General features: G+C 40.7%; 1 protein-coding gene across 1 annotated transcript in view; it reads right to left on the minus strand.

The window, feature by feature from the left end:
* Positions 1–12,172, minus strand: part of tbc1d2 (TBC1 domain family, member 2) — a 175,744-nt gene that overhangs the window by 10,112 nt on the left and 153,460 nt on the right. The window contains exons 11-12 of the mRNA XM_051929904.1: positions 10,316–10,436; positions 7,043–7,228 (exon numbers count right to left, since the gene is read on the minus strand). Coding sequence (XP_051785864.1) covers positions 7,043–7,228; positions 10,316–10,436 — 307 coding nt within the window. The remainder of the gene's footprint in view (positions 1–7,042; positions 7,229–10,315; positions 10,437–12,172) is intronic.

The raw sequence follows: 12,172 nt of genomic DNA on the forward strand, positions 1-12,172 counted from the left end.
TGTACCAGCTAATTCAATAATTTAAACTAAGGATTGCTGAATTTGGGGAAAGGTAGATAGCTTGTGTTTTAGCAGAGATTTGGCAGATCTTGCCCAGATGTCTATCAGGCGTACTTAGTGTTCACCCTTAAAAGTGGCGTAGGAGGAGATTCCAGATCAGAGAGCTGAAGATAGGTGGGTAACAAGGTGGGAGAGTTGAAGATAGGTGGGTATAAATTCAAGGTAGGAAGTGTATACTGTCCCGGGGTGTTTCACTACATAAAATGATGAAGATCAAGTTTTCTTCTGAGACAAATCAATCTGTTAAGAAACATGGGCCAAGGAGCACTAAAAAGAGAAAAACAACATTAACTAATATGAACAGCACAGGAAAACTGAAACACTGCAGTGCTACAGCATGTGCTAAGGTGTGCTAGATGGGAGGCGAGTGTATTGGTAGAATTTCTCTGTATAGTGGAACCTCGGGTCACGACCGTAATTCGCTCCAAAACTCTGGTCGCAATCCGATTTCGAAAATTCGAAACTTTGTTAAACAGAACCTGTCCAATTTTACTCACCTCCCACCTTACCTCTATGCCGGAAAAAATATTGATCAGTCTCGAGGACTCAGACAATATTTCAGTAATATATAAAACTATTTTACAGTCCCTCCCTTTCAAAGATCCAAGAGAACAGTGGGAAAAGGATCTCTCTCTCAACATCTCAGAACAAGAGTGGAAGGGAGCAATGCACAGAATTCACTCGAGCTCCATATGCGCAAAGCGTACAATTATTCAACTCAAAATTATATATATCAAGCACATCTGTGTCGTTTAAAATTGTCCAAAATGTTTCCAGGGCAAGATTCAACCAGCGAACACTGCAATCAAGTTCCAGCCTCACTAGGCCACATGTTTTGGGCCTGCACCAAATTAACATGATTTTGGACCAAAAACTTTAAATGCCTTTCAGACAGCCTGGGGGTCCCAATCTGTCCTCTATAGAAATTAACTAGCAGCTTCTGGGGGAGGTCAGCTCTCCTTAGCTTCCTGAGAAAATAGAGGCGCTGTTGTGCTTTACCTATTATAGCCAAGTTGATGTCAGCCCAGGACAGGTCCTCTGAGATGGTGACTCCTAGAAACTTAAAGCTGGAAACTCTCTCCACAGCATCTGCATTGATTGTTATTGGACTGTGATTGGTCTTTTTAGTGGTCCTAAAGTCCAAAATAACTTCTTTGGTCTTTTTGGTATTTAAGACCAGGTTGTTGGTGTTGCACCATGCTGTCAGATTCTGAACCTCTTCCCTATATGCACCTTCATTGTTGTCTGTTGCAAGCCCAATGACAGTCGTATCATCCGCAAATTTAACGATAATGTTTGATTGGTGGATGGGTTGACAGTCATGGGTGAAGAGTGCATAAAGAAGGGGACTTAGTACACATCCCTGTGGCACACCAGTGTTCAGGGTAAGGGTGGAGGATGTGTGTTTGCCCATCCTGACAGATTGGGGGCGGTTGGTGAGAAAATCCAGTAACCAGTTGCATATGGACGGAGAAAGTCCTAGTGCATAGAGTTTTATGATCAGCTGGTTAGGTATGATGGTATTAAATGCAGAGCTGTAGTCAATGAACAGCATCCTAACATAGGTGTTGGGCTTTTCCAGGTGCGAGAGGGCAGCATGTAGAGCTACACAGATGGCGTCCTTAGTTGATCTGTTTGACTGGTGTTGGTCTAGATCAGCTGGGAGGCTTTGATGTGGGTGATTACCAGTCATTCAAAGCACTTTGCGAGGACAGGGATGAGAGCGACTGGTCGATAGTCATTAAGACAGGTTATCCTCGTTTTTTAGGGAACAGATACAATGGTTGTGGATTTCAGGCACAAGGGGACTACACCTGAGGAGAGACAGAGGTTGAATATGTGTGTAAATACCTCCGCTAATTGGTCAGCGCAGGCCTGGAGCACACGTCCTTGCACATTATCAGGACCTGCTGCCTTCCTTGTACTGATGTTTTCAAGTGCCCGCCGCACATTATGTATGTGTACGACTACAGGCTGTGAGTCTCCAGTCAGCTCGAAGCTGACTGGAGGCTGGTTACTGTCCTTGTGAAACTGTGCAAAGAAACTGTTAAGTTCCTCTGCTAGGTTGGCATTGTTATTGGCCAGTATCTATTCTACGTCATTTTTTTTATTTTTGTAATCCGTGATTAAATCGGATGCATCTGCTGTGAGTTTGAGTTACTGTCAAAGTCCTCCTCAATCCGTTGTTTGTACATTAGTTTAGCAGACTTGATGCCCTTCTTGAGGTTAGCTCTGGCAGCTCTATAAAGCTTTGTCCCTTTCCATGAGCAGCTGTTTGATTTCACTATTCATCCATGGTTTATCATTTGGGTAGACCTTAATCCTTTTGTTGACAGTGACATTGTCCACACAGTAATTAATATATGACAGCACAGATGAAGTATATGTCTCTAAGTCTGTCTGATGAAAAAATATATTCCAGTCTGTTTGTTCAAAGCAGTCCTGGAGTTGGCAAATGGCAGCTTCAGGCCAAACTTTAACAGTCTTGCTAATTGGATTAGTACTGTTGATAAGGGCTTTGTGCGCTGGAACAAGAGACAAAGAGAGATGATCAGACTGGCCAAGGTGGGTGCATGGAATGACCTTATAGGCGTCTTTTATGTTTGTAGTTCTGTTCATTAGTTGTCAGTTATAATCATCAACATTAAAAGAAATAAACATTTGAAATACATCAGTCTGTGTGTAATGAATGAATCTAATATACAAGTTTCACTTTTTGAATGGAATTACTGAAATAAATCAACTTTGTCATGATATTCTAATTTTATGACCAGCACCTATATATATATATATATCTACAGTGGTGTGAAAAACTATTTGCCCCCTTCCTGATTTCTTATTCTTTTGCATGTTTGTTACACAAAATGTTTCTGATCATCAAACACATTTAACCATTAGTCAAATATAACACAAGTAAACACAAAATGCAGTTTGTAAATGGTGGTTTTTATTATTTAGGGAGAAAAAAAAATCCAAACCTACATGGCCCTGTGTGAAAAAGTAATTGCCCCCTGAACCTAATAACTGGTTGGGCCACCCTTAGCAGCAATAACTGCAATCAAGCGTTTGCGATAACTTGCAATGAGTCTTTTACAGCGCTCTGGAGGAATTTTGGCCCACTCATCTTTGCAAAATTGTTGTAATTCAGCTTTAATTGAGGGTTTTCTAGCATGAACCGCCTTTTTAAGGTCATGCCATAGCATCTCAATTGGATTCAGGTCAGGACTTTGACTAGGCCACTCCAAAGTCTTCATTTTGTTTTTCTTCAGCCATTCAGAGGTGGATTTGCTGGTGTGTTTTGGGGTCATTGTCCTGTTGCAGCACCCAAGATCGCTTCAGCTTGAGTTGACGAACAGATGGCCGGACATTCTCCTTCAGGATTTTTTGGTAGACAGTAGAATTCATGGTTCCATCTATCACAGCAAGCCTTCCAGGTCCTGAAGCAGCAAAACAACCCCAGACCATCACACTACCACCACCATATTTTACTGTTGGTATGATGTTCTTTTTCTGAAATGCTGTGTTCCTTTTACGCCAGATGTAACGGGACATTTGCCTTCCAAAAAGTTCAACTTTTGACTCATCAGTCCACAAGGTATTTTCCCAAAAGTCTTGGCAATCATTGAGATGTTTCTTAGCAAAATTGAGACGAGCCCTAATGTTCTTTTTGCTTAACAGTGGTTTGCGTTTTTGCCCAGTCTCTTTCTTATGGTGGAGTCGTGAACACTGACCTTAATTGAGGCAAGTGAGGCCTGCAGTTCTTCAGACGTTGTCCTGGGGTCTTTTGTGACCTCTCGGATGAGTCGTCTCTGCGCTCTTGGGGTAATTTTGGTCGGCCGGCCACTCCTGGGAAGGTTCACCACTGTTCCATGTTTTTTGCCATTTGTGGATAATGGCTCTCACTGTGGTTCGCTGGAGTCCCAAAGCTTTAGAAATGGCTTTATAACCTTTACCAGACTGATAGATCTCAATTACTTCTGTTCTCATTTGTTCCTGAATTTCTTTGGATCTTGGCATGATGTCTAGCTTTTGAGGTGCTTTTGGTCTACTTCTCTGTGTCAGGCAGCTCCTATTTAAGTGATTTCTTGATTGAAACAGGTGTGGCAGTAATCAGGCCTGGGGGTGGCTATGGAAATTGAACTCAGGTGTGATACACCACAGTTAGGCTATTTTTTAACAAGGGGGCAATTACTTTTTCACACAGGGCCATGTAGGTTTGGATTTTTTTTCTCCCTAAATAATAAAAACCATCATTTAAAAACTGCATTTTGTGTTTACTTGTGTTATATTTGACTAATGGTTAAATGTGTTTGATGATCAGAAACATTTTGTGTGACAAACATGCAAAAGAATAAGAAATCAGGAAGGGGGCAAATAGTTTTTCACATCACTGTATATATATATATATATATATATATATATATATATATATATATATATATATATATATATATATATATATACAGTGGAACCTCGAGATACGAGCACCTCTGTATACGAGAAATTCAAAATACGAGGAAAGTATGAGCGAAAAATTCAGCTCTAAATACGAGCATTGGTTCGCGTAACGAGCCACGTGCCAGGCTGTGGGTATAGCTCGCGGCTTAGCAAGGGGGCGTGGTAGCAGTTGCGAGCCGCGATCTGCGGTGTCTGCGTTTCTCACCTAAGTGCACAGGTGGGAAACTGCCCACATCCATGATTGTTCCTGTGGCTGATGGGCTGCAGCTGCCATGTCCTCCCCGCATATATAGAGAAGCGCGAGCAGGTTAAGGGGGAGAAAAAGTAAAAGAGAGAGAGAGAGAGAGAGAGAGAGAGAGAGAGAGAGAGAGAGAGAGAGAAGGCAGGCAGGCAGGCAGGCAGGCAAGTGCAGGCTCGCGCAGGCTCGCGTGTAGCTGAACAGGCGAGCCAAACAGCTGAAGCAGGACGGTGTAGAGAAGGTCAGCTGCATTAAGAGTGTCTCGCCTGTTTTAGAGCCCGCATGGGAGAAATAGGTGAGACGCTAACAGAGAAGAAGCACCGGGGATTGTCATCTGTTTTTAAAGACTGCTTCTTGTTGACGTTTTAACCTCGTGTTAAAGGATTGTTATTCTTGTGTATTTTAAACCTCCACTTCACAACTGTTTTAAGGATTATTTATTTAAAGATTTATTGAATGCTCTACTGCACTTTGGACACCTGTTTTGATTCTTTTAATAATCAGTTATATTATTTACCAGTGTTATTTATTAAAGGTAGACTACAGTATATATAATTTATCAGTGTTATTTATTAGGAAAATTGATTTTTATGTTAATATATTTGGGGTGCAGAACGGATTAACTGGATTTCCATTATTTTCAATGGGGAAGTTTGTTCTAGATACGAGAAATTCGCTATACAAGCTCAGTTCTGGAACGAATTAAACTCGTATCTAGAGGTTCCACTGTATATATATATATAGTTTATTTACTACTACTACTACTACTGTTATACACTTTTTAACATCTAATTTTTATTTTTATTTATTTATTTATAATTTGTCAACTAAAATATGCGTCACATCTACATCTGTAGCAGTCGCCTTTACCTGCAGGCAGCTTCTGGAGTGTGCAACCCCTGCACTAACCATGAATAAATCCCAAAAAAGAAAAATCTCAGAAGAAAATATAGAGTTTAATTCTGCGTGGACAGAAGCATTTTGCCTTCACCACCAACGACACTGGCTTACCGGTGTGCTTCATATGTGGCGATAAATTATCGAACAACAAAAAATGTAACGTTGAAAGACATTTTCGAAACAAGCACTCAGCATTCACTGAAAAATACCCAAGTGAAGACGAGTGAAAGAGAGCAATTTCGGAACTGCAATGGAAAGCTGAACAGAGCAAACATACTTTCAAAAAGTGGATCACTTCTCCACAGTCAACTACAGTTTCTAGTTTTGTGGCAGCTCAAGAGATTGTAAGGAGGGGTAAGGCGTTCACAGACAGAGAATACATGAAAGAATCGTTCATAAAAATATCAGAGCATCTATTCTCCGACTTTAAAAACAAACGGGAAATTGTTCAGAAAATTTGAGAAATGCCTCTCTCTGCATTCCCGAAACGTATATGAACATGAAAAAATATGCATTTGCAGTCCTGTCCATCTTTGGCTCAACATACTTATGTGAGCAAGTTTTCTCAAGCAAGTACTTCATAAAGTCCAAATATCGCTCCCACCTCACACGTGAGAGCCTGCAGTCCTGTGTGAAGGTCAAAGTCACATCGTACAGCCCCGACACAGAGATGATCTGCAGCGAACTTCAGAAACAGAAGTCACATTCAACAGGTGAGAACAATAGCATTTAATAGGCTATTATTTTTCAGAAAAAAAAACCACATTCATTTCAGACCCGGAGTGGATGTCGGTTTTTTTGTATGTTCAGGTGCTTCAGTTGATTGCTGGCTTAGAGGGAAACCTGAAGAGGATGACAGCACACTGAAATGGAATTTTATGTTTACTTTTTTAAAGCTGCTAAGCTACAGCTACATGTTTTATTTATATTAAAGTTGGCTAGTTTTTATTTTAATTTTACACAGGTATAGGAAGGACTCAAATAGGCCTGCATAGTTCAGTTTAATTTATTTTAAAGTAGGCCTACACATGCACACTGCACTTCTGTTTGTTATATTCTGTGGTTGTAACATGTAAAATCTAAAAAAAGATTAAAACTTTTAAAAGTTTATAAGCTGTGTTATGTTTTGCGGCTCCAGACTATTTTTCTTTGGAGGAAGAGGGGGCAAAATGGCTCTTTTGATAGTGAAGGTTGCAGACCCCTGGTCTAGCTGAAGCTAAGGTGAAATGAATAGGGAAGCTCTGCTGCGGGATTGCACCTTTGCTTAACAACGCACCTTAGTGAGATTTCTTAGGGCAGAAGTTCCCTATTATACCCCCATATAAAACTCAATGTCCTAGAGTAAAGGAATCAGTTCTCATTATCTTCACATCTTGTTCACCTCACCTTGGTTCCCTCATAGAGGAAAGAATCCCACACTCTAAGGAGGATGTCAGTGGGAAGACTCTCTACAAATACCACAAGGAACCAATTGAAACTTATCAAGGACAAATCAACGTTGTGTTCTTCAAGGTGGGCCATTAGTCGAGGCATCTTTTCAGTCACGAAATCACGGAATACTCTTTGATCTGCCTGGATAATAAAATAAGTAGGAATTAGCGCATGTTTCAAGGACATTTCTGCTTAAAAGTATGCATGAGTGCAGCAGTAAAATTAAGCAAATAATTTGTGAAGAAATAGTAATTAACAAGGCTGTACCACCTTCCATTTGCATGAACAATCACTGCCATTTCAAAACATAAAAGCTAAAAGAAACAAAAAAAAAATGTGCCCAAGATTCTGCACCTCCTTTTTGTACCCTGTCAAATCTACACAGTATTTAATGTTTGGAAAACGCCCGGGGTTTAAAACACTCTGAGAACTGTATATAGATAATGTCTTCACATCTTATGAACAATTACGCTTCAAATTTAATTTCACATCAACACAATTTTTCCTCTACTTTCAAATCAGAAACTTTGCTAAATGGAACTTGCCCAATTTTCATCACCTCCCACCCATTTCTATTCCTGAGGCAATACTGATCAGTCTTTAAGACTCAGAGAGCATCTCAATAATATATAAAAAAATATTTTAAAATTCCTTTCAAAGATCAGAGCCAAATATACAGAATACATTCTAGCTCCATACAGTTAGGTCCATAAATACTTGGACAGAGACAACTTTTTTCTAATTTTGGTTCTGTACATTACCACAATAAATTTTAAATGAAACAACTCCGATGCAGTTGAATTGCAGACTTTCAGCTTTAATTCAGTGGGGTGAACAAAACGATTGCATAAAAATGTGAGGCAACTAAAGCATTTTGTGAACACAATCCCTTCTTCATTTCAGGGGCTCAAAAGTAATTGGACAAATTAAATAACTGGAAATCAAATGTTCATTTCTAATACTTGGCTGAAAACCCTTTGCTGGCAATGACAGCCTGAAGTCTTGAACTCCTGGACGTCACCAGATGTTGGGTTTCCTCCTTTTTAATGTTCTGCCAGGCCTTTACTGCAGCGGCTTTCAGTTGCGGTTTGTTTGTGGGCCTTTCTGTCTGAAGTTTAGTCTTCAACAAGTGAAATGCCTGCTCAGTTGGGTTACGATCATGTGACTGACTTGGCCATTCAAGAATTTTCCACTTCTTTGCTTTAATAAACTTCTGGGTTGCTTTGGCTGTATGTTTTGGGTCATTGTCCATCTGTATCATGAATCAATGTGACTGCTGTATTTAGCTGGATTTGAGCAGACAGTACATCTCTGAACACCTCAGAATTCATTTGGCTGCTCCTGTCCTGTGTCACATCATCAATAAACACGAGTGTCCCAGTGCCACTGGCAGCCATCACACTGCCTCCCTCCACCGTGTTTTACTGATGATGTGCTATGCTTTGGATAATGAGCTGTTCCACGCCTTCTCCATACTTTTTTCTTGCCATCATTCTGGTAGAGGTTGATCTTGGTTTCATCTGTCCAAAGAATGTTTTTCCAGAACTGTGCTGGCTTTTTTAGATGTTCTTTAGCAAAGTCCAATCTAGCCTTTCTGTTCTTGAGGCTTATGAGTTGCTTGCACCTTGCAGTGCACCCTCTGTATTTATTTTCATGCAGTCTTCTCTTTATGGTAGACTTGGATATCAATACGCCGACCCCCTGGAGAGTGTTGTTCACTTGGTTGGCTGTTGTGAAGGGGTTTCTCTTCACCATGGAAATGATTCTGCGATCATCCACCACTGTTGTCTTCCGTGGACGTCCAGGTCTTTTTGCGTTGCTGAGTTCACCAGTGCTTGCTTTCTTTCTCAGGATGGACCAAACTGTAGATTTTGCCACTCGTAATATTGTAGCAATTTCTCCGATGGGTATTTTCTGTTTTCGCAGCTTAAGGATGGCTTCTGTCACCTGCATGGAGAGCTCCTTTGACAGCATGTTATCTGTTCACAGCAAAATCTTCCACATGCAAATACCACACCTCAAATCAACTCCAGGCCTTTTATCTGCTTAATTGATAAGGACATAATGACGGACTTGACCACACCTGCCCATGAAATAGCCTTTGAGTCAATTGTCCAATTACTTTTGAGCCCCTGAAATGAAGGGATTGTGTTCAAAAAATGCTTTAGTTGCCTCACATTTTTATGCAATCGTTTTGTTCACCCCACTGAATTAAAGCTGAAAGTCTGCACTTCAACTGCATCTGAGTTGTTTCATTTAAAATTCATTGTGGTAACGTACAGAACCAACATGAGAAAAAAGTTGTCTCTGTCCAAATATTTGTGGACCTAACTGTACTTAGTTCACAGGGCTGGGTGAATTAGCAGCACCAATGTTTTGTGTTTCTCATAAAGTTACATAATCAGCTTGCCAGAGAGTCCCATGCCTACAGAGCAGCAGGTAGCTTATTGATAGCACTGTTATCTGTACAGTATATAAGGCTAAATTTGTTTTCTCATTAGTTAACACAGATTTCATCTGTCATCTTCATCTATTCCTTCAAGAGAGGCCCACCGAATCAACAAGCTAATTAAAAGGGCAGGCTCACTTATGGGATACACTCTGGACCCCCTGGAGGTTGTAGCAAAGGAGAGAATGAAAATAAAACTGAGTGCCATTCTGAACAATGCTGCACATCCTCTCTGTGACACAGCAACACTCAGAACGTTCAGCCAACAAATTATTCAGCAGAAGTGTGTCAGAAAACTACTTGGGCTCCTTTATACTAACAGCAATACATCTGCATAATGCCTTACGGGGACTGTGACTGTCAAGTCAGTAGTTTTGTTTTAGTCATTCTGGTGTGTTCTATCTATTTATGTATTTATTTAAAAAGCTTCTGTAAAAAGCCAAATTTCCCCTGGGGGAGAATAAAGTTCAATCAGTCAATCTACCTACCTATCGTTTATAACAGTACATTTCACTCTGTCTATCTAGTGGCCTGTCACTGCTACATCTACTGTTACTTCTAGGTTGTTAACGCCAGTTCAAAAGTCAGTTGCGACAGCAGGTTAACAGACTGCAGGTCAGACACTTTTAAGCTATTTAATCTTCTCCATATTTTTTCCTGTATGGCTAATAGCAGTGCCTTTAGACAAAATGTAGAATCCTACCCCAAGATAATTAAAGTCATATTATTTGCATTTATACAAGTAATGTATGAAAAACTAAAAACACTTGAACACTTACCTGAGATGCAATAAGTGTTTTACTATAGTAATCCCTTGGCATAATGTTTTCCACTATTGCAACGAGACACCAGAAAGCATCTTCTTCATTTTTTAGGATTAAAAGTGCTAAAGCTGCCAGTCTGAAAAATAAACACACAAAACCGTAAACAAGCTGCATCATGATTTTGGCTAGAACTGAGTAAAAGTTATTGCTCAGAAAGTCATCCAACTAACTAAAATTAAGCACAATTTATCATCCTCTAGATACCATTTAAAGTCAAAGCAGGTGTGCTGGGAAATACCAAATCAGGTTGACAATAAGTAAGGGACAAATGGACAACAAAGAGTTATGACATGAAAAATATAAAAACAAAGGTGACGTAGAAGAGAAAAATTGGCATCATCAAAGCAGAAGTCAAGGTTTATGAACAATATACAGAAGAGGTCAAGATGTCTGCTATCTTGAGAACCTAATCAGAGAAGAGTCCAAATAGCACTTAGAAACAAAAAAGGTCACAAGGAAACTGAAATGTAGTCCAAAAAACAGAAAAAGAAGTGAACGAAGATTAAATAAACAAAAACTGAAACTATGGAAAATAAAAGCTCATGTATTAGCACAAGTAGATATAAACTTTAGGGCGGAGTGGTGGCTCTGAGGCTAAGGATCTGTGCTGGTATCCAGAAGGTTGCTGGTTTGAATCCCCGTCACTGCCAAAAGAGATACTACTCTGCTGGGCCCTTGAGCAAGGCCCTTAACCTGTAATTGCTCCAGGGGCGCTGTACAATGGCTGACCCTGCGCTCTGACCCCAAGGGGTATGCGAAAACTAACACATTCCTAATACAAGAAATTGTATAAGGTGAAATAAAGAACAAAAAAAAAAAACAAAAAAAAAACTTAACATTGTGAATTGGACGCAATATAGCGCCCGACCTGGCACAGATTGACACAGAGGTACGTGTAAAAACACAACAAGACTTTTATTTTCTTCACCTGTGGGGCATGTCTTCCCCGTGAACCCCACAGGCAATACACAGTCCCAAAAAGCACTTAAACCACAACACACAATCCTTCCTCTGGCACCACCACTCCTCCCAGAAAACCTCTTTATCCCAATTCTGGTTCTGAGTGGTGGTTGCCGGTCCTTTTTATAGCCCACCCGGAAGTGCTCCAAGTACTTGATCACCTGCTTCTGATTGCACTTCCGGGCAGGGCTGTAGAGTTGTCCAGGCCAGCTCAGGGACCCATGCAGCACCCCCTGTGGAGTGTGGCTGTGGAGAACTCCATCTCCCATGGAGACCTGTGGGAAACTGAGGCACCATCCTCAGCCAGGGAGGCTGCCACCAAGCGTCCCGGGGGAGGTATTGAGCAGTCCATGATTGCTCCCCCAGAACATGTGTAGAAAGGGCGTCCCGGCCAGGTCCCACCACAACATTAACGTCTATAAGACTTAAGCTTAATGTGAACTTTTACACAAATCAGGTATGCTAAGCAATTAATCAATAAAGGCTTATGCCATATTTCTTTTAAAATAAGATCAGAGAGAAGCCACCAATATTTAATGGCCCAAAGGGACAGAAAAATGGGGAACGATGAATGGTGTCAGCCCGAGGTCAGAAAAGGGGGAACATGTACCAGCTGAGAACTGATTAGGAAATAAGGGTAGCAAAGAATAATACTGAATGGCAAGATACAAAGAAATATTGGTGGCTACAGGAAGGGCCTGAGAGAGGCCAGACTGGAGTAGGGAGTCGGGATAAGCAGCGAATGAGCCATTTCTAGCAAGTTCAGGGTGATAAGAAATGGTTATATATACTGTAACTTTTGGCTTGCTCGGGGCTCAACTTGATTGGGTTGAGTCCACCATATTGTTTATT

The sequence above is a fragment of the Erpetoichthys calabaricus genome, chromosome 7, assembly GCF_900747795.2.
Source record: "Erpetoichthys calabaricus chromosome 7, fErpCal1.3, whole genome shotgun sequence".
In the NCBI taxonomy this organism is placed as follows: Eukaryota; Metazoa; Chordata; class Cladistia; order Polypteriformes; family Polypteridae; genus Erpetoichthys; species Erpetoichthys calabaricus.